The sequence below is a fragment of the Ceratocystis lukuohia genome (assembly GCF_044167205.1).
Source record: "Ceratocystis lukuohia strain C4212 chromosome Unknown Supercontig6_pilon, whole genome shotgun sequence".
NCBI classification, from domain to species: domain Eukaryota; kingdom Fungi; phylum Ascomycota; class Sordariomycetes; order Microascales; family Ceratocystidaceae; genus Ceratocystis; species Ceratocystis lukuohia.
Window position 1 is genome coordinate 2,279,039 of NW_027263525.1, and position 19,424 is coordinate 2,298,462.

The 19,424-nt window shown below is 51.0% G+C and overlaps 5 protein-coding genes across 5 annotated transcripts; 4 read left to right on the top strand and 1 right to left on the bottom strand.

Moving 5' to 3' along the window:
* HOO65_060546 (DNA damage response protein wss1) lies at window positions 1-1,652 on the top strand (the record flags this gene model as incomplete). Its single annotated transcript, XM_071003837.1, has 2 exons — window positions 1-133; window positions 292-1,652. 2 exons carry the CDS (start codon window positions 1-3, stop codon window positions 1,650-1,652), a joined length of 1,494 nt encoding a protein of 497 aa, XP_070857896.1.
* A 3,573-nt stretch (window positions 1,653-5,225) lies between these two features.
* HOO65_060547 (Enolase-like protein) lies at window positions 5,226-6,740 on the top strand (the record flags this gene model as incomplete). Its single annotated transcript, XM_071003870.1, has 3 exons — window positions 5,226-5,349; window positions 5,438-5,783; window positions 5,894-6,740. 3 exons carry the CDS (start codon window positions 5,226-5,228, stop codon window positions 6,738-6,740), a joined length of 1,317 nt encoding a protein of 438 aa, XP_070857897.1.
* An 851-nt stretch (window positions 6,741-7,591) lies between these two features.
* HOO65_060548 (Checkpoint serine/threonine-protein kinase bub1) lies at window positions 7,592-12,180 on the top strand (the record flags this gene model as incomplete). Its single annotated transcript, XM_071003610.1, has 3 exons — window positions 7,592-8,593; window positions 8,998-9,757; window positions 9,821-12,180. The coding sequence occupies 3 exons, from the start codon at window positions 7,592-7,594 to the stop codon at window positions 12,178-12,180; spliced, it is 4,122 nt and encodes a 1,373-aa protein (XP_070857898.1).
* Window positions 12,181-13,828: 1,648 nt separating this feature from the next.
* Window positions 13,829-15,946, top strand: HOO65_060549 (DNA-binding protein creA; the record flags this gene model as incomplete). The annotated part of the gene is made up of 2 exons (XM_071003751.1): window positions 13,829-14,993; window positions 15,057-15,946. 2 exons carry the CDS (start codon window positions 13,829-13,831, stop codon window positions 15,944-15,946), a joined length of 2,055 nt encoding a protein of 684 aa, XP_070857899.1.
* An 827-nt stretch (window positions 15,947-16,773) lies between these two features.
* Window positions 16,774-19,302, bottom strand: HOO65_060550 (DNA repair helicase RAD25; the record flags this gene model as incomplete). The annotated part of the gene is made up of 1 exon (XM_071001159.1): window positions 16,774-19,302. One exon carries the CDS (start codon window positions 19,300-19,302, stop codon window positions 16,774-16,776), a length of 2,529 nt encoding a protein of 842 aa, XP_070857900.1.
* Between the last annotated feature and the right edge of the window lie 122 nt (window positions 19,303-19,424).

Below are 19,424 nucleotides of genomic sequence, written 5' to 3' on the forward strand. Positions count from 1 at the left end.
ATGTCATTAGGCTTCACGCGCCTTAATGTCAAGAAATCCCCGCCGAATGCGAACATCACCTTTATTAAGCCGCTAGCCGGCCCAAACGAGGCTATAGCCCAAGACTTCCTCGAGCGCATCGCTGCACAATGCTGTAAGTGTTGGCCCGCGCCCGGCCCCTATAATTCGCCCTCTCCTCACTTCCGTCACTGCCCCCCCTTCCCAAAAAAAAAAGCAGAACCTACAGACCAGCTACGTGGTCTGCTTTGCCACTGATGTCTTAAAGTAACACTTTCCGGATCACCTGACCAGATCCCGTAATGAAAACAAATCACATCCACGTCCGCTCGCTTGAAGAGTATGAGCCAAATCGCGAATTCGTTGGCCGTAACTTCAACGCCGGCGAAGTCGTGCAGCTGGTGCTCCGGAGTCCGTCCTCCGGCCGCTGGCTGCCATTTGAGTACGTCCAGATGGTCATGATGCATGAGCTAGCCCACTGCAAGCAGATGAACCATTCACGTGCCTTCTGGACCGTGCGAAACCACTATGCCGCCCATATGGAGCGCCTCTGGGCCACCGGATATACCGGCGAGGGCATCTGGGGCGTCGGTCGTGCCCTAGCCTCCGGAACTACTGAACGGCCCACCATTCTGGCTGGCGAACGTGTCCCCGAGCACCTATGCGGCGGTACATACCGGACCAACACTAGTGGGTCGGGCCGAGGCCACGCCCGTAAGCGGCGCGCGCCGAAGCTATCATATAAAGAACAGAAGGAACGCCGCGTATTAAGAAAGTTTGGCGCGAATGGAGTTGCTGTTGGTGCCGACGATGCCATCAAGACCGAGTTGGAGAAGGGAGTAGGCGGCGGCACGGCACGTCAGAAAGCTCCTGCGCGGCCACGTGTTGCGGGAAGCATGCGGGGTAGGGAACTACGCGCGGCAGCAGCGCTGGCGCGTTTCGACCAGTGTCAGGGCCAGATTCAGAAGAAAGAGGAGCACGCGGCCGAGGTCAAGCACGAGGTCATCGAGTTGTCAGACTCCGATGACGGGTCGGATGGCTCTGATGTAGTGGTAGTTCCTGATGCGCTGGACATTGACGGCAAGCGAATGACGGATAAGGATGGGGTGGGTCTAGTCAAGATCTGCGATGACGATGAGGGCAGCAGCGCCGCAGATGATATCAAGGTCTTGGTGTCAGATGAGCTGCAAGAGCTGTCCAAGCGGTTTTGGGGTATGCCTGGGTCTCGCCATGCACCAGAGCCAGTTCAACTGGAGGAACAGGATAGCAACGAAGCTGCCGGGAAACTGCCTCGGAGACCAAGAGCTCCAGCCACAAACCTACCCAAGCCAGAATCAGAAGCACCCAAGCCCCAGCTATCCAAGGCCCTAGTTCGTGCAAAGCCAGTAGCGGTGCCCAGGCCACGCGCAGCCTCAAAGCCGCCATCTCTCCGCCGACCGCCGTTGTCCTCATCCCAAACCAAAAAAGCGTCAAGTCGTGCTACGGAGCTTAGTTTTACGAGGACACTTGGATCTTCTACGCCAGAATCCGCATCTACACGCGCTACGCTATCCTCGGGCGGACATGTGCTGGGTCACTCTAAAGCTCGCGATCCGCGGCAGCGGTCGGTAGCGGACATGCTTCGGACAAGGCGCGATAATAGCCGGGGTGGATAAGGGAAAGAAGGAGACTGAGTTGGGATACTCTGGTCCATGACAGACTATCTAAGTGGATGACTGCTCGGCCATTGTTATTGTATTGTTTTACGTCTATCTACTGTTATTTTACAGCAATACGACGGAAACAATGACTGGCTAGCCTTACAGCTCTATAGTCTATAGGCCTACGGAGGGCTGGCCTTTTTTTATTCGTCTGTTTTTTTTCTTCGAAAGGCAGGTGGTAGAGTACATTCACATGGGCAAATCCACAGGAATCCTTTCCCAGGGCGGCTGAGACTGGAACGATCAAGCCTTTGCCGGAATCGGTACTCTTTTGTTTTAAAAAGTTTCCGCACATGCGTCGGCTATCGAAAGCCTGTAACGTGTGTGTTCCCGTGGAAAGCCGGATAGATAAGCGGAATAGCCAGTATCAGGGCGAAAGGTGGTACTGGGAGCCAATCATGCTGGACTACAGGATGTTGCTGTGGTTGCCGGAAGAGCCTGTGAGGAGCGAGACTGCGTTTTGGGGAAAGTCAATTAGCCTAATCTTTACACGTAATTGAAGCTTTGGAGATGCGGTTTTGATTATAGTAGACTGTTCCATCATGATCCGATGTTTAGACCAGCCACACCGACATAGAACCCGAAAAAAAAGAATCGGAACCAGCCACAATGACCCCACAAAAATGTGGCGCAACAATCGAGTTGCTTTCTTCCATCAGCTTCTCTCGCTGTCTTTCTTCCTGGTTTTTTTTTTCCTATGCTCTATTTTTCGCCGCTTGCTGGAAAGGATTTACCTGGAAAGCAAGGGGACTTAGTCCGCCATAGTCAGTCTGCCAGTCTGCCAGGCGGTGCGCGCGTGCATTGATGCTCTGATGGGCTGGCCAATAGTATGTCGTAATCCGGCCATTTATTCGGCGAAGGCAAAGGGCGTGCGAGAGAGGGCAAGAGAGATGTATGTGTGCGTATATATGTGTGCAATGCGCATGTATGTATGTATGTATGCATGTCGACTATTTGTGCGTGCTGCTCTCATGAGCATGCTTGGAGTATATTATGCACTAACTGCCATGTCAACGAGAGAACAAAGCAGGACAGGACAGCGAGGCGAGTCGAGACGAGGTAGGGTGAGGTATATCATGTGGAAATATGAAACTCAACTCCCTCTTTCCATGGCTTTCCCCTCTTCTTTCTTGATGGGCTTTGATGGAAAAAGCGGGATGAGATTTTGTTTGAAGGATTGAGGGGTTTGTGCAGGAACTTGCTTGATTGGCGTGAATGGAATGTTGAAGCGCCTTTTTGTGTTTGGTCAGCCAGGCAAGCTAGCTAGCTAGCTCCATGAGAAGAAAGTAAGCAAAAAAAAAATAAAGAAAAGCCATTTCTTCTCCTGTGCTAAAAACACGACTTCCTCCGAATCGCCTGCCTTCTTCGGCAATGCTTACCGCGGTTGTTATACCTTTTTTTTCTTTAACTCCTGCTGCTGTTGGTGTTGCTACTGCTATCAATGCCCATGAATAGAACATGTTGTACTTTGTTCTAGCTCACAAGTGCTCTGGGCTGTGGACATTGGTTAGAACCCCAGCCCCAAGCATCGACAAAACCCACACACAACCCTGTTGGCTCATAACAACGCACCGCTCCGAGAATCCCAGAACCACCACTAGGAAGAGTAGCACGGCTGCACTGTGGTGCGGATGACGCGTATGATGAATGGGTAGCCTTTCATATTGCTCTGATATAACCCTGGTCTGCCTCTCGTCATGGTGTCATATGTTGTTATGCGAGCATTGTCAAGGGCTGATCTAACAAGCCGAGTTGTGGTGTGATCTTTTTTCCTTTTTCCCTCTTATCTACGTAGCGTAGATAGTCAGACGCCATCATGATTATTTACAACACTAAGGGAAGTCGTTGTGTGGATAAAAAGAAGACACATAAACGCAACACATAAAGTACACACTCTTATCGGGCCTCGATGTCCCTCGGCATGGCCAGTGCCAAGCTAAACTTGGCGAGACAGCCCCAAAGCTCGAGCATTGCGTCGAGTGCTTGTTGGTAGTGAGCCGAGGGGAGAGCCTTACCAAAAGAAAATAGCACGAGGCTGATGTTATGTTGAAACGTGCAAAGAAGGAAAAAAAGAAAATCAAAAGGTTTGCATTGGCAAGAGCTCTGACCAAGATAGGGAGTAACTTAGCCATGGCTAGTATAAGCAGGATATTTGCTACTGTTTTGTTTAGGTCCGAATGTATCAGGCTAACCAACTCCGTCAGACTGCGAAGCCGGACCTTGGAAGCTAGGAGCTATCGAGTACAAGGGGAGGGGGGGAGCTCTCTCGGTATGTACCACGGGGGGGGGGGGGGGGAGGGGTCAAAAATGACAGCAGAGTAATTGCCATAGACTACGTGATAATTATTCAAGCCGTATGAATTATATACCAATAAGCAGATGATGTAATTGGTTCTCCAAGTGGAAAAAAAAAATAAAGAAGGAAAACAAAATAGCCCATGAGGAATTGCACCTAGATGAGAGAGAAGCATCGGCCTCTCCAGGCTGGGACGGGACAACAAGTGGGAATAGAGCAGTTAAACCCTCGAATCAGGGCCCAGGAACACGGCAAATGGGCAGAGGTGCCCCGGTGAATTTAATGGACTGCCATAGAAACGTGAGGTCAATGTGGATAGTGGTAGGAAGCGAGCACAAGATGAGAGGGTAAAAGACCAGGACGACAGGAGTGCAGGAGCGCAAGTGAGGGGCACAAGCAAGAAGAGGTGCCCATAATTCTTTTTGGCACCCCCCGCTGTGTTGTGCTGCGCTTGCTATAACAGGTCTCTTGACTTGCATGGGGGAAGAGACATGGGGGACGGACGGGTACCAGTTACGAGAACAGAAGGAAAAGAAGGGAAGCAAAGGGTAAGAGATGACCCCCTCCTCCCCTCCTCCCCTCCACCAGAGCCAAGGCAGGAACAGGTGCAGGTTGCAGGCAGTTTCCATATTTGAGCCCATAAGCCAGGCCGCCAGCAAATAAATAATATTGCCTTTCCCTCTTTCCCTCTTCTTTTCTTTTCCCTCTCTTCTTCTTTTCTTCTCTTCGTTCTTCATCCACCTTTGCTATTTGTTTATTTTTGATCCTCAGGTCTAGGATCATTTACACTTTATGTAAGTTGTCACTAGCTCTCGCTATTTTAGCCATATCATCACCACTACCACTACCACTGCCACTACCACTACCACCACCACCACCACCACCACCATCACCATCATCACCAGCCAATTCACACTGAATTTCTTGCTCCTGGTTTACCGCAAGCATTCCTTCTCCTGCCATCAATAGTACCCCTAGCCTGTTGTTGCCAAGAAAATAGAACTCAACTTCATCTAAATGCTGGTTTTCCATCCCGATTCCAACCCCGCTATTTCCGTCTCGTCTTTTTTTTCCCTTCCCACATTGCCTTATACCGACTGTTTCCAACGCGGCGTTCTTATTTTCATTTGTAACCTGATCTACCGACTGAGAGGCTCATACCACTAACACATTGACTCCGCACTCCTTTAGAACCTACAAATCTTTTCAAAAGGCATCGATAATCCATCAAAATGGCCATCACTAAGATTCACGCCCGCCAGGTCTACGACTCCCGTGGTAACCCTACCGTCGAGGTCGATGTTCACACCGAGACTGGCCTGCACCGCGCCATTGTCCCCTCCGGTGCCTCCACCGGTATGTTAAATCTCCTCATTCGTCCCTCCGCATACCTTACATTTACACACGCAAAGACATTGCTGTACTGACACCTTGTTTCTTCTAGGCCAGCACGAGGCTTGCGAGCTCCGTGACGGTGACAAGTCTGCCTGGGGCGGCAAGGGTGTCCTGAAAGCTATTGCCAACGTCAACGACACCATTGCTCCTGCCCTGATCAAGGAGAACTTCGATGTCAAGGACCAGTCCAAGATTGACGAGTTCCTCATCAAGCTGGATGGTACCGCCAACAAGACCAGCCTGGGCGCCAACGCTATCCTGGGTGTCTCTCTGGCCGTCGCCAAGGCCGGTGCTGCTGAGAAGAAGGTTCCTCTCTACGCTCACATCTCTGACCTGGCTGGCACCAAGAAGCCCTACGTCCTCCCCGTTCCTTTCATGAACGTCCTGAACGGCGGGTGAGTCTTTTTTTTTTTTTTTCTTTTTTCTCTCTCTCACTTTTCCATCACGGCCCCTCCCCCCTTTGCCCTCATAACTAAGAGCCTAAACAAGCTAACGTTTTACCTAGTTCCCATGCTGGTGGTCGCCTGGCTTTCCAGGAGTTCATGATCGTCCCCTGTGAGGCTGCCTCTTTCACTGAGGCCATGAAGCAGGGTGCCGAGGTCTACCAGATCCTCAAGTCTCTGGCCAAGAAGACCTACGGCCAGTCTGCCGGCAACGTCGGTGACGAGGGTGGTGTTGCCCCCGATATCCAGTCGGCCACCGAGGCTCTGGACCTGATTGTCGCTGCCATCGAGAAGGCTGGCTACACCGGCAAGATGAAGATTGCCATGGACGTTGCCTCCAGCGAGTTCTACAAGGTTGAGGAGAAGAAGTACGACCTGGACTTCAAGAACCCCGAGTCCGACCCCAGCAAGTGGCTCACCTACGAGCAGCTGGCTGCTCTGTACAAGGAGCTGGCTGAGAAGTACCCCATTGTTTCGATCGAGGACCCCTTCGCTGAGGACGACTGGGAGGCCTGGAGCTACTTCTACAAGACCAACGACATCCAGATTGTTGCTGACGATCTGACCGTCACCAACCCCCTGCGCATCAAGAAGGCCATTGAGCTCAAGTCTGCCAACGCCCTTCTGCTGAAGCTCAACCAGATCGGTACCCTGACCGAGTCTATCCAGGCCGCCAAGGACTCGTACGCTGACAACTGGGGTGTCATGGTCTCTCACCGCTCTGGTGAGACCGAGGACGTCACCATTGCCGACGTCGTTGTTGGTATTCGCTCTGGCCAGATCAAGACTGGTGCCCCCTGCCGCTCCGAGCGTCTGGCCAAGCTGAACCAGCTGCTCCGCATTGAGGAGGAGCTTGGAGAGGAGGCCGTCTACGCCGGCAGCTCTTTCCGCACCGCTGTCAACATGTAAATTGCTTGACGATGGGTGTGTTCTGCGCTGAAACAAGACTGGAGAAGGATGAGCTTGGAAGAGTTTTCCGCAACAAACAAAACCTTGACGGTTTGTTTTCCTGACGAAAAATAGAAGCAGCGCCTTTCTCGGCTCGCTCAACAAGAACATGAGCGAGCGAAACTAACAATTGGGACTTGGCGTTAATTTGATACTCGGGAATGGCTCTTATGAAATGAATTAAAGTATATTAATTGTTAACCAGCGGTACAAAAAAAAGCGCCAAATAAATATGAAGCGACTTGTCTTGTTTTGTTGCTAAACTTATGCACTCGATTATTTGAGCTGAAGTGTATTGTATTAAATCACCAAACAGAGTTAGGGTGTTGTAGACCTGATGCCCCGCACTTTGTACTGACTAAATATGTTACTAAGGCAACCCCTGAATTTGGCATAGCATAAAATAAACAAAGAATGACCACTGAACAACAGGACATGCAATGCAGTACGTTGAGTTTTGATATGTCAGGGTTATTTTTCTTTACCTTGGCCTCTCTCCTTTTGAAACCGCTCCCCCCCCCCCCCCCCACCTTCGTCATTGATGTGAAAACCTAAATACTCACACCGACCACCTCCAAAGCCTAAAGAACCAGAGGGGCATCACATAACAAGTCCCAGAATTAGGGCTATTCATTATTTTCCTTCCATCACTTTTTTGCTACCTGTGTTCTACACGTATACTTGTAACCCCCCCCACGTGGCTTCAGAGTCTCCTTTTATCCAAGTTCATGCTGGAAACCAGGCCCTTTTTTATTCTGTTTACAACATCAACCTACTAGACCAACCGTCATCGACATAACATCAAATCGAACATGAGTGATGCTCAAGATCCTGTGGATTTTGAAATCCTAGAGGGTCAGAAGGAGAACATTCAATCTCTGCCTGGCGGCCGCTCTGCTCGCAAACTGGCTCAACTATACTCGCCGAACCCCCTTAAGCCCCTCTCGACACCGAACCCGGCTGATACACAAGATGCCCACTCTGCCAAGCGGGCTGAATTTGAGCAGGAAGTGGCTGCCATTGATGAGTCAGATGATCCGCTAGATGTGTACGATCGCTACGTGCGCTGGACTCTCGAGGCTTACCCCTCGGCGCAGGCCACACCGCAATCACAGTTAGATCAATTATTGGAGCGTGCTACCAAGTCGTTTGTTAGCTCAGCACAGTATCGTAATGACCCACGCTACCTTAAGATGTGGGTGTACTACATCCAGTTTTTCAGCGATGCACCGCGTGAGACGTTCCTGTTTCTTTCACGCCATGGTATAGGTGAATCGCTAGCCCTATTCTACGAAGAATATGCGACTTGGCTCGAGGGACAGAGTCGCTGGGCTCAGGCCGAAGAAGTCTATAAGCTCGGAATTGAGTGTGAGGCGCGGCCCCAGGCCCGCCTGCTGCGCAAGTTCAAGGAGTTTGAGCACCGCATGAGCGAACAACCAGCCGAGAGTGTGCGGCCGACATCGCCAGCCATTCCGCCTGTGCGTGCAGCGCTGGCAGCCAAGGTTGATCCATTTGCCATCGCCATGCTCCCTGATGACCCCCAGGCGCCTCGGCCCTCGGCGGGATTGCCTGGCTATGCCTCGCCCAAGGCTAATAAGACCAAGGGCAAGATGGCCATTTTCTCAGACTCGAATGCAAAGGAACCGGCAATGGGTGAACGCGCAACTGCAGGCTCGCGTGGCTGGGATTCGATTGGGTCATTGTCGGAACGCAAGAAGGAAAATGTCATAGAGCCAAAACCGTGGGCTGGCGAGACGCTAAAAGCGGGCGGTAAGAAGCCATCGGGCCCCAAGATGGCTATTTTCAAGGATACGGTAAGTTAAATAATCCCTTTCTCTCTTCCTTTTATTCGTCTCAGATTCAAATGAGTGTTTGCTGTCCCTCTTTCTCTCCCAGGCTGGGAAATAGACTCGGGGCCTGGGGTTAGGCAATTGCCTCGAATGTTGGGTCTCCTTGTTTACTTGACCTCACCGGGATGATGGCTAGGCTTGTGTTTAACTGAGGTGATATCCATCTTCTCACATATCCTCTCACATACACACACTGTTTCCCCTCTCGCCCACCACCATATTTTATAAGCCCAAATGTTGATGATCATAGGACTAATTTACGGCATCACCGCCGCCGTGGCGTGTTCTGGTTTATTTTGCTTCAGTCTCAGAAATCAAAAATTCATTCTTCACAACCCTCACAAACTGTGTTTGACCAACTTTCCCAGTATAAGATTTCGTCAGCGTCGGATCAGGTGGTAGTGAATCCGCGCACTGGCAAGATGGAACGCATCTTGGTTGACCTTGAGGTTATTTACCCCCAACCAGATGTTCGTGGTGCGGAGCTCAGTTTTGAAGAGGTCTGGGCACGGAACCGGGGCTGGTTGGATAGATCGTGGGAGGAAGAGGAAGGGGAAGAGAGGGAAATGACAATGGTTGATGTCGACGAGTCCGTTTCACAGTATGACGAAAGTTTTATATTGCAACAGCAGCGACTACAGCACGAAGAGGAGCAACGGCGGCAGCAGGAACAGGAACAACAAAAAAAACCAGTGCAAAGGCAAAAGAAACTCGAAATGTACCACGATGACACCAGCATCAGCAGAGACGAAAACTCCCCTATACAAGGCACATCGCGGCTAGAACACCAGAATATGGCTGTTTGCCGGGACAGCCCCGAAGGGCGACCCCACAAGATGCAGATCCACCGCGACGGTGTCGTACCACAAAAGCAAAAGTTATCAATACACCGCGATGATGAGCCAGTTGTGCCTAAAAAGCAAAAGATGGCCATCCATCGTGACGAGTTTGTAGACGAAGAAAACAGACTGGTATCGTCTCTATCTTCCCCAGTGGCACGACCGCCAGTGCAAAAGATCCCAATTCACCGCGACGAGCCGGTGGATGAGAATGGAATGGTTATTCAACAGCAGCAGAAGCCAGCTAAAAGCAAGAAGAAGATTATGGACTACAATGAGACTCAGATCAGTAGGATTTCCCGCCCTTTTCTTTCTTCCCTAATAACAACTACTAACCCTATGGTCTCTCTAGTCAAAGCCAAGTTAGACTCACCATCTCGGCCCAAGATATCGAAACGTAAGAGCATAGCCGCAGATCCCACTATGACTATCCACACTAAGTCTGCCACGGATGACATCTATGATATTTTCAATGCGCCTCTCCCATCCAAGACCGGCGACAAAGGCGGGTCGGATGATGACGAAGAGTACGACTCGGACGAATATGAGAGCGATGGCGAAAGTATGGGGACAACACGCAACGTCGATCTTGAAGATAGTGACGATGACGATGCCAAGAGCGACTGGTCAGACTATACGGTTAAGAAGAAAGCATCTGGTTTGGACGACTTAACGTGTAAAACAAATCCAGACTTTACTGTTCGCGGTGTTATTGACGACGAGGAAGAGGAGGAGGAGGACGACGACGACGACGATGAGAGCGATGAAGAAGAAGAGGAAGAGACAGAGGCGGAAGAACAATCGGAAATCTCAGAAATGAGGGGTCCGGATGAGGGTAACCAGTCCAGTCAATTCTCTGAGCAAGAACCGTCCCTTCAGTCAGTAGAAAACGATCTTGTGGCCCAGACTGGCCAACAGACCCAACAACAGCAATCACACACTATCACACATACGAAGTTCATACCAGTACCGCCTGAGGATTACGTGCCACCGACTCGGCCGTACCGCGACCCAGCCGAGGTTGCCAACAATAGATTGCCATTTATGACACCAATTACCGAACGTACAGAGATGTCCCTTGACTTTCAACAAACACAAGGCAAGACTCCTAGTCGGAGCCGGGGCACGATGCACTCTATGCCAGAGGAAGATGAGGACGAGGACGAGGACGAGGACGAGGACGAGGAGAAAGCCTACAATCCAACCACCGATCTCAACGAGGCCATGAGCAGTCCATTGATTGACATGGGAAAGTCTCCTATCAGCTACAACACCAAAATTGCCCAGCCTGCGTTTCCCAAGCCAACAACCAAGGCTCTTGCGCCCAAGGGTCCCATCATCAAGGACCTGCAGATCAACCCTATGGACGAAGGAATCCGTTCTCAGATTCTCGACAAGACACGGCCGCCACTCGCGACTTACGTAGGTTTCTTTGACCACCGCGACCAGAATTACGAGAAGGGCAACGAAATCCGCCGTTTTGCAAGGGCTATGTCCAAGGCCAAGTCTAGTGGAGACCATCTTGCCGGGCCTGTCATCCGCCTTCCAGATAGCCAGGGCATGTATACCGTGAAAAAAGAGCTTGGTGCTGGTGCCTTCGCTCCAGTGTATCTAGTAGAGAACTCGGCTCCCTATTCAAGCCAGGCCGATGAGGCTATTGTTCTACTCGGTCCGAAGGCGCCGCTGTCTCGGCATCGTAACCATCTTGAGGCACTTAAAATGGAGACCCCGCCCAGCCTATGGGAGTTTTTTATGATGCGGCTTACCCATAACCGGCTTGGGCCCCAAGACCGAGCCGCAGCATCACTGTCATATGCGCACGAGCTACATCTATACAGAGATGAAGGCTTCTTAGTATTGCCCTACCACCCCCACGGTACTCTGTTAGATGTTGTCAATCACTTCCGCGCCGAGCCGTCAGGCGTCATGGACGAACAGCTGGCTATGTTCTTCTCAATTGAATTACTACGCACTGTTGAAGCACTGCACTCCAAGGCGATAATGCACGGCGATCTCAAGGCTGACAATTGCCTTCTACGTATCGATGCAGCATCATCCGCCTCCGGGCCCGCATCAGCACTAGCCACTTTCGGTTCCGCGGGCTCGCCCGATCCTGAAACTACTGTTCTAACGTCACAGTACCATATAGACGGCAGCGGCGGCTGGGCCACACGCGGCGTCACGCTGATTGACTTTGGCCGTGGCATCGATATGCGGGCGTTTGTTGCTGACCAGGTGCAGTTTATCGCCGACTGGAAGACAACCAGCCAGGACTGCGCAGAGATGCGCGAGGGCCGGTCGTGGACCTGGCATATCGATTACCATGGGTTAGCGGGCATTATCCACACCCTACTATTCGGCAAGTACATTGAGACGGTCCGGATGGACCAAGGGCCCGGTACTACTGGCGGAATCTCTGGCACTGCAGTTGGTGGACCACTAAACATTGGCATCGGCAATCGCAAGTATCGCATCAGAGAGAGCCTGAAGCGGTACTGGCAAACGGACATCTGGGCTGAGTGTTTCGACTTGCTCCTGAACCCGGGCCACTTCGTTGAGCGCGACGGCGAGGGTGGCAGAATGCCGGTTACACGAGGCCTGAAGCGCGTTAGGGAATCTATGGAAGAGTGGTTAAGCGCAAACTGCGAAAGGGGTGCTGGGTTGAAGACACTAGTGAACAAGGTGGAAGCGTTTGCGAAGGGGAGACGGTAATTGGGACAAGCACATGTAAGTAAGTGACCCTTAGGGTTAATGCACATACAGTCAATAGTAGCTACCTTTTTACATACCAACAATCATTACGGCTCGAAAGCGGCGACAAAACATGACAATGATGGCCTTCTACTGAAACAGGTACATTGCAATGTAGCACGAAGGGGGGAAACAGAAGAGGGGGAGGAGGGGGCTGTGATATGTGAAAACGAAATCGAACCAGATTTTGGCGTGGCTTGAAATAAAGGCTAAAATAGCAAAGATGCCGTTGGACAAAGAAGCGCTGCTCGCCGTTGATTGGACAGACGGCTAACTGGCGATGGGGTTTGATGGCTCAAGTTAACGCCACAATACGAGATATTTCCAGCCACAGATGTAGTATGTGTGTCACGAGGAGATGAGAGGGCTGAGGAGAGATCGCGACTTGAGTTGGACTGGTAGACGAGCTGGATTTTTGCACTCGGAGTATGTGGTCTACAGGGGCGTGGCACGCAACACCAAATCCATAGATCTTACACACACGGCCAGAATTAGATATCGCTTTGAAATTGGTTACACTCTTACCTCTTCGGCTCTGATGATGCTTTCTTGGTGTTTGCTTCGCTTTGTCCCGCCTCGATATCTTGGTGTATCCCCTTCCCCGCTTTTCTCTGCCCTGCCATTGGCCAGGTCACCACTCATTCACGTTGCCACTCTTTGAGCGCCACAGCCAATCACAGCGCGTCTTAGGCCCCTACAAAACGCCCTTTTTTTTATCCGTTCCTGCTATTTTTGATTTTGCCACGCTCAAATTTTCACATGGCGGCCTGTCCCCTTCCCTTCGTTTGCCCCCCGCCTCTTTCTCCCCAGTTTTATCCTCCCCTTTGTCGCTCTTTTTAATTTTTAATTTTTTTTTTTTAACCCATCTCCATATATAGTTCGCCCTCAAGCCTTCCTCTTCATTCCCCTAGCTCAAGCCACTTTTGTCCAGCCACTTTGTCCACGCCTCGTTAAGCCTCAAAGCCTCAAAGCCTCATCTCGAAAGCCTCACCAAGCACCCCATCGCTTTTCAGACTTACAAGCCTTTGCCTTGCTATTAAATCCATTAATCCATAGCCCGTTAAAGCTCCAGGAGCTACTAAGGTGCAGTGCTCCCGAGCCCTTTTTGGTCGGACTGAAGCTGGGTGACAAGCTCCACGCAAAGCCCTTTCCTCACTTCGCGATACCCGTTCTGTGTGTGCGTGTATTCTTGTATGTCCTATTGTTTATTTTGGCTTCAATTACGACGAAATATCGGTAAAGAGGAAAAAGCCTTGACTGACCTAAAATAAGAGGCGTCGCGTATTAGAGGCTCTCATCCGCCCGGTAAAAGTGAATATAATATAGGCTCTTCGAGTGCGACAGTCCTTTATTATACACAATTCACCTGCTACAACTACCATCACGACCTTGGCCACGATATTGACGCGCCTTGGTTCTTGTCATCACGCGCTGGCGTTGGTCGAATATTGAACGAGCTATTGCACATATTTTCCTTTTGCTCCCTGCCAACGTCAGATTTCATCAAGTCCTTTTGTTTTCTTGTCGTTCCTAGTTTCGTCTTGCATTCGACAATTCTACGCGCATTCTTCTCCTTGCCCTGTCTTTTTCCTCCTCACTCCCTGCCGCGATGTCCACCGAAGCTAATGGCAGCAGTCTCTTGCTGCCCCCACCGCCGCAACCCATAGCCGATCACGTATCGGCCCCGGTTCCCAGTCCATCGCCTGCTCCCCCGGTCGCTTCCACTGTTCATTCGCCCTCCGCCGAGGCTGCTGCTGCCGCCGTTGCTGCTATTCATGCTGACGCATTGGCTGCCCAGGCTCACGCTCACGCAAAAGCCCAGGCCGAAGCAGCAATCGAGGCTCAAGCTCATATCCAAAATAGCATCCACCAACAACAGCAAAACCACCACGAAAGCGCATCCGCAAGCCCCAACCCGTTGAAACGCTCGCTTGAGCTTAACCAAGAAGAAGATGCTACTCGGCTAAAAGTTGCGCGCTTAGAAAACGAGCACTTCGATGTGTCGCACAGTAACTCACCGACAGCTACTCCCGCCGAGGTTAATGGGACACACTCTGCGGATCCCCCAACAGACGTTCAAGCACACCAGCAAGAACAACAGCAACCACAGCAAACACATCAACACACCGCCGAATCTCATTTTCAGGCTCAGCCACAGCCACAGTCTGTAGAAAATCAACAACCTATCCACCCTCATGTTCCTTCTCATACCTCCACTCCCGTCCCCACGAACGATTCAACGGCCCACGAAATCCCCCACGGCCCAAACCAACACCAACAAGCCCAGCAGCAGCAATTGCCCCAATCACAGGCACAACATGAACATGCGCGCAATCTGACATCGGATGAGCAGCAAGAAGTCATGCGCCTCATCGACACAGATGTGGCTGCTCGCGCCATTGAGGCTTCTGCTGCCAATGCTGTAGCTGCTGCTGCTGTTACTTCTGCTGCCCCTACGGCTTCTATGGACACCCAAGCAACACAGATTAACGTGCCAGCTACACCAAACCAGGCTGCCGAGACGGCTAATGCCATCAGCCAGTCTCAGGCACAACAAGCAATGGCCAGTGTCCCTGTCACTGCAAACTCGGCATCTTTGGATGTCAACGTCGATAATGTCCATGCTGCCGTCGCTATTCATGAGGCGGGCAAGCCCCAGGCCAATATGTCGTATCCTGGCCCTCAATTACAGCCTGGACCCGGGCCCTTGTCCCTGCCGCATACGCCTTCACGGCCTATGAACTTCCCGCTTGCTTCTCCACAGGTCGGCACTGGTAAGTTTATCCTGTTCATATAAAAGAAATAGTGACATGCCCGCTTACTAACTCACAAAATAGAAAAGCCATACGGCTGCGCTCATTGTGAAATGAGCTTTCGCAGACTCCACGACCTCAAGCGCCACAGCAAGCTACACACAGGCGAAAAACCCCATGTTTGTCCGAAATGTGAGCGCAAGTTTGCTCGTGGCGATGCTCTGGCGCGCCACAGCAAAGGCGTAGGCGGTTGCGCTGCACGTCGCACAAGCATGAACACTTTTGTCGATACTAATGACCTTGATAATCATGGCCTGTTGACGGGCGAGGCTCCTGCCATGGGCAGCATAGTCTACGGTCAGCCCGATGACCGCTCGGCTATCGCGCCACCCGATGCTCGCTTTCATCCTACTCCTGAAAGCCAATTCTCTGATACGCGCATTTCCTCATTACAGTTGCAGCCCTCACGCGATTCTACTGCTGCCGCCGCCACCACCGCCACCACTACCCCAGTATACTCCACTGTTGGTATTTCTACCAACGCCAAGGACCTAGATGAGGCCAATGCTGGCGTGCAGTCTACGGCCGAGGTACAGCGCACTTCGGACCTAGGGCTTGCGCGGCCTGCTGAGGATGCTGGAGCTGAGGACAAGACGCGCGCAGGCACGGCAGGCTCGGCCGTCTCACTGGCATCGCCGGCTCCGAACTCCACGGCAGCAGCAGCACCAGCGCCGACCCTTGCGTCGCCAGCTGCCACCACTACTGCCGCAGCCACAACAACAACTACTACAACGGCAGACCCTAGTTTGAATATGTTCACATCGGGCAACGCGGCTATTTGGACGTATATAATCAGCCTAGAAGCACGGCTGGCCACGTTGGAGAAGACTGACCGCGAGAAGTCAGATCAGATCGCGGCAATGGAAAAGCATATCAGCCTTATTGCAGCACAGTTGTCGGCACCAAAGGAGTAAGTAGATAGTAGATATGGCAGGGTGTTTGGGGATATCTCTTTTTTTTTTTTTTCTTTCTTTCTTTCTTTCTTCTTCAAAACTTCTCTTTTCTATCACATCTTGGCACATCATCACCATCCCCTCCCTCATTTCTCTTGGTCTCCCTACTAGGGCTTATGTGTTTCTGTTTTTGTATTTACTGCCGCTGCCCATCCATGACCTATCTTCTCTTCCTCGTCTTACTCTTATCTTATGCTTGAGGCTCAATTCTCCCACCTCTCTGTCTGTATTTGTGTCTTTTTTTTTTTTTTTTTGTTCTGCCTGTTTTCCTTGATTACTTCGAAGCCTTGCATCCGCAATATTTCTTTGTTTTATTTTATATATATATATATTTATATATATCTCAACGTCCTGTTCAAGTATAAATGCATATTCTTTTCAGCCCTTGAAACAATGTCCCAAGTTCGTTCATAGAATTACAGAACATTGAGAAAAAGAAAATCGGTTTTGTGAATGTACAAAAAAGAAAGAAAAAAAAAAAGGCCCAAGTATCATCTAAGTCCAACCAAAAAATCTTGGTGCTACCTCCTAAACATCACCAAGCATTAAAAAAAAATCAGAAAAATGAAAGCAAATCCCCAGAACGCCGTGCGCCATGTTCAACATAACATCTTCAAAAGAGGAAAAAGAAGCTGATGACAAGCCTTTTCCCTCAGCAGATTCGCACAAGCAATAACAAAACAAACCTCCACCGTCGATTCTCTTTTGTCTTGCGCGGAGGGGATAGAAGTTGCAGGATCTCTCTCCTTGTTTCCTCTCTCCCCCCCCTTCTTGTTGCTTCTCGTCCTCTACTCGCCCTTGCGCCGCTTCTCGTTCTCGCGCTGAAGCGACTTAAAGAAGCCCGCATGGGTCTTTTTCTTCTTCATCAACGCTTTGTTAGCGCTCTTGTTTTGCTCGATATATGCCATGTCATTTCCGCCACTCAGGCCCTTCAGTGAGCCTGCCGTACGACGAGCGCCCCTCCGCAGTGGCTTGCCGTCTGGACCATAGAACATGTTTCCATCGGCAGCGAGACCCGCAGCCTCCTTCTCTTCATCCTTCCAGCTCTTGCTCTCCTGGTCGACGAGGAGCTTCTGGAGCAGCTCGCGGCGAGACTCGGGCGTAGCAAAGGCAAGGTCGGGTGTGTTCTCAATGTTCTTGAGTTGCGTGATGACCTTGAAGGCATAGCCTTGATCAACTAGGAAAGCCTGACGCTTGGAAGAGAAGGACATCTCAACCGTATCCTTAGAGACAAGCGAATAAAAGAAGGCGTTGAAGCCCTCTTCGTTACGACGCTTAGCTCGTAGTACACGGCCAAGACGTTGGGCCTCTTGTCGACGCGATCCGTACTGTGCCGAAATCTGAATCAAGCACGTTGCTTCAGGCAGATCCAGAGATGTGTCACCGATCTTGGACAAGAACAGCGTGCTGCAGTTAGGCGATGAACGGAAAAACTCGAGAATTTCCTGACGTTCAGCGTTGCTGGTACCGCCATACAAAAAGGGCTTCATAAGCTTCTTGGCATAGACCTCGAGGGCATATACGTTATCAGAAAAGACAATAATTTTGTCGCCACGACTCTCGTGGTACTTGATTAGATACTGGCAAGCTTGGAACTTGGACGGGTTCATGACGCAGAAAAGCGAACGGCTTCGAGCACTAGCTTTGAGGTACTGCTCGTAGAACTCAGTAGGCATGGGGCACCAAACGACAGCACACTGGACCTTGGCAATGAAGCCCTTTTGAGACAGCTCCATCCAGTTGGCCTCGTATAGCTTGGGACCAATAAGGAAGTTTAGATCTTCAATCTTGTCGTCTTCTCTCAGCAGTGTGGCTGTCAGGCCCAGCTTAGAGTGGGACTTGATAGAACCGACGACGCGACGGAACATTTGCGCAGGCACGACATGCACCTCGTCAAGTAGCATAAGACCCCACTCACGACTCTGCAGAAATTTCATCATCTTGGCCGACTCATGGGCGCGCTCTCGCGTGTTTGTTACCATGGAGTATGTAGTCACGATAATTCCCGTGTTCCCTGTAAAGACAGACTTGCTGTCAGATGAGAACACGGCAATACTGTCTGGGTCAATATTAGACCACTTCAAAAACTCGTTTCTCCATTGGATGGCAGACATGTTGCTAGTGGCAAGTACTACGACTCCCTTTCGGATAGTGCAGGCTGCTGTCACACCAACTAATGTCTTACCAGCACCACAGGGCAAAACAATAATTCCAGACTTGGCACGCCCATTGCCAAACATCTTACTAAGACTCTTTTCCTGGTAAGGACGAATCTGGGTGCCCGGTCTAAGATCAATTTCAAGGTTTGGGTTGATGTGGTCGTTGCGAAAGTCGTATTCTTCCAGCGCAGGATAATGCAAGGCCAAACAGCGCTGAGCTGTCGCACCAACCTTTTCGTCTTTAATTTGAAAAGCATGAATGACTTCTTGCGAGTCCGCGTCGTCGTCATCCTCCTCCTCGGCCGCGTGGGACTGTATCTGCTGTGGTTGTTGTTGCTGCTGCTCGCCATTTGCCTTGGCTTCTTTGAGACCCTCAGCCTCACGCACGCCAGCAGCATCCTTGGTTCCAGCAATGACCAAGCCAGCCATTGTCGGTGCCACCGTTGTAGTCTCCTCAGCGCCCTGCACTCTGAAGGATCCAATTTCCCAGTCCTTAAGCAAGATCTGGAGCACGTTGGCGTCTGTAGTCTCAACATAGTATTTGTTATTACGCAAAACCAGCTTGACCTTGCCGTAACTTCTACCGCAGTAGGTAATGTATTCCTTGACATTGGGAGGCATATCCGTTTTCAGGAAGCGGTCCAGCGTGTTTATAATGTCCATGGGGTTCAGGCCAACAGACACAGCGGCGTACAGGCTGTGAGTTGTAAGACGATACTCGTGTATAAAATGCGGTCGGGATGTCGGCTCGGCGATTGTGATGAGAAAATCCTGCACTCGGGGGGCAAGCGGATGGAAGCTCTCAAGCACAAGCTTTCCCCAGCCATCAATGCGGAGAGGCAGTGTTTGGTGGTTTGCCTTGAGTCGTAGGCCGGTAAAGTCGCGTTTATGTGTAGGCTCGAAAAAGCCGGTAGCCATGTCCTTGACGCCCGAGTTGAGGTCGTAAGGGAAGGCGCTTATATCGAACTTCTGGATGTTTCGGGCGATGGCCTTGTTGAGGTCTTCAGGGATATCTTTAGCCTCCACCACTTCGACGTCGTCATCACCAACGTTGCTTCTGGGAGTTGCAGCCCCAGGAGTCGAGCCCTTAGACAGTCGACCAGCTTTGAGAGCGCCTTCAGCACCACTAGGAGCCTTACGCTTAGCTGCTAGAGACATGGTAATCCGAGAAGAGGGATTTATATGGCGAACAAGGCTGGGCGGGATGGAAGACGTTTCGTGAAACGAAGTCGCAATGCGACGTTTGCTCGAGAAAGCAGAAACAGCGATTAAATACAAGT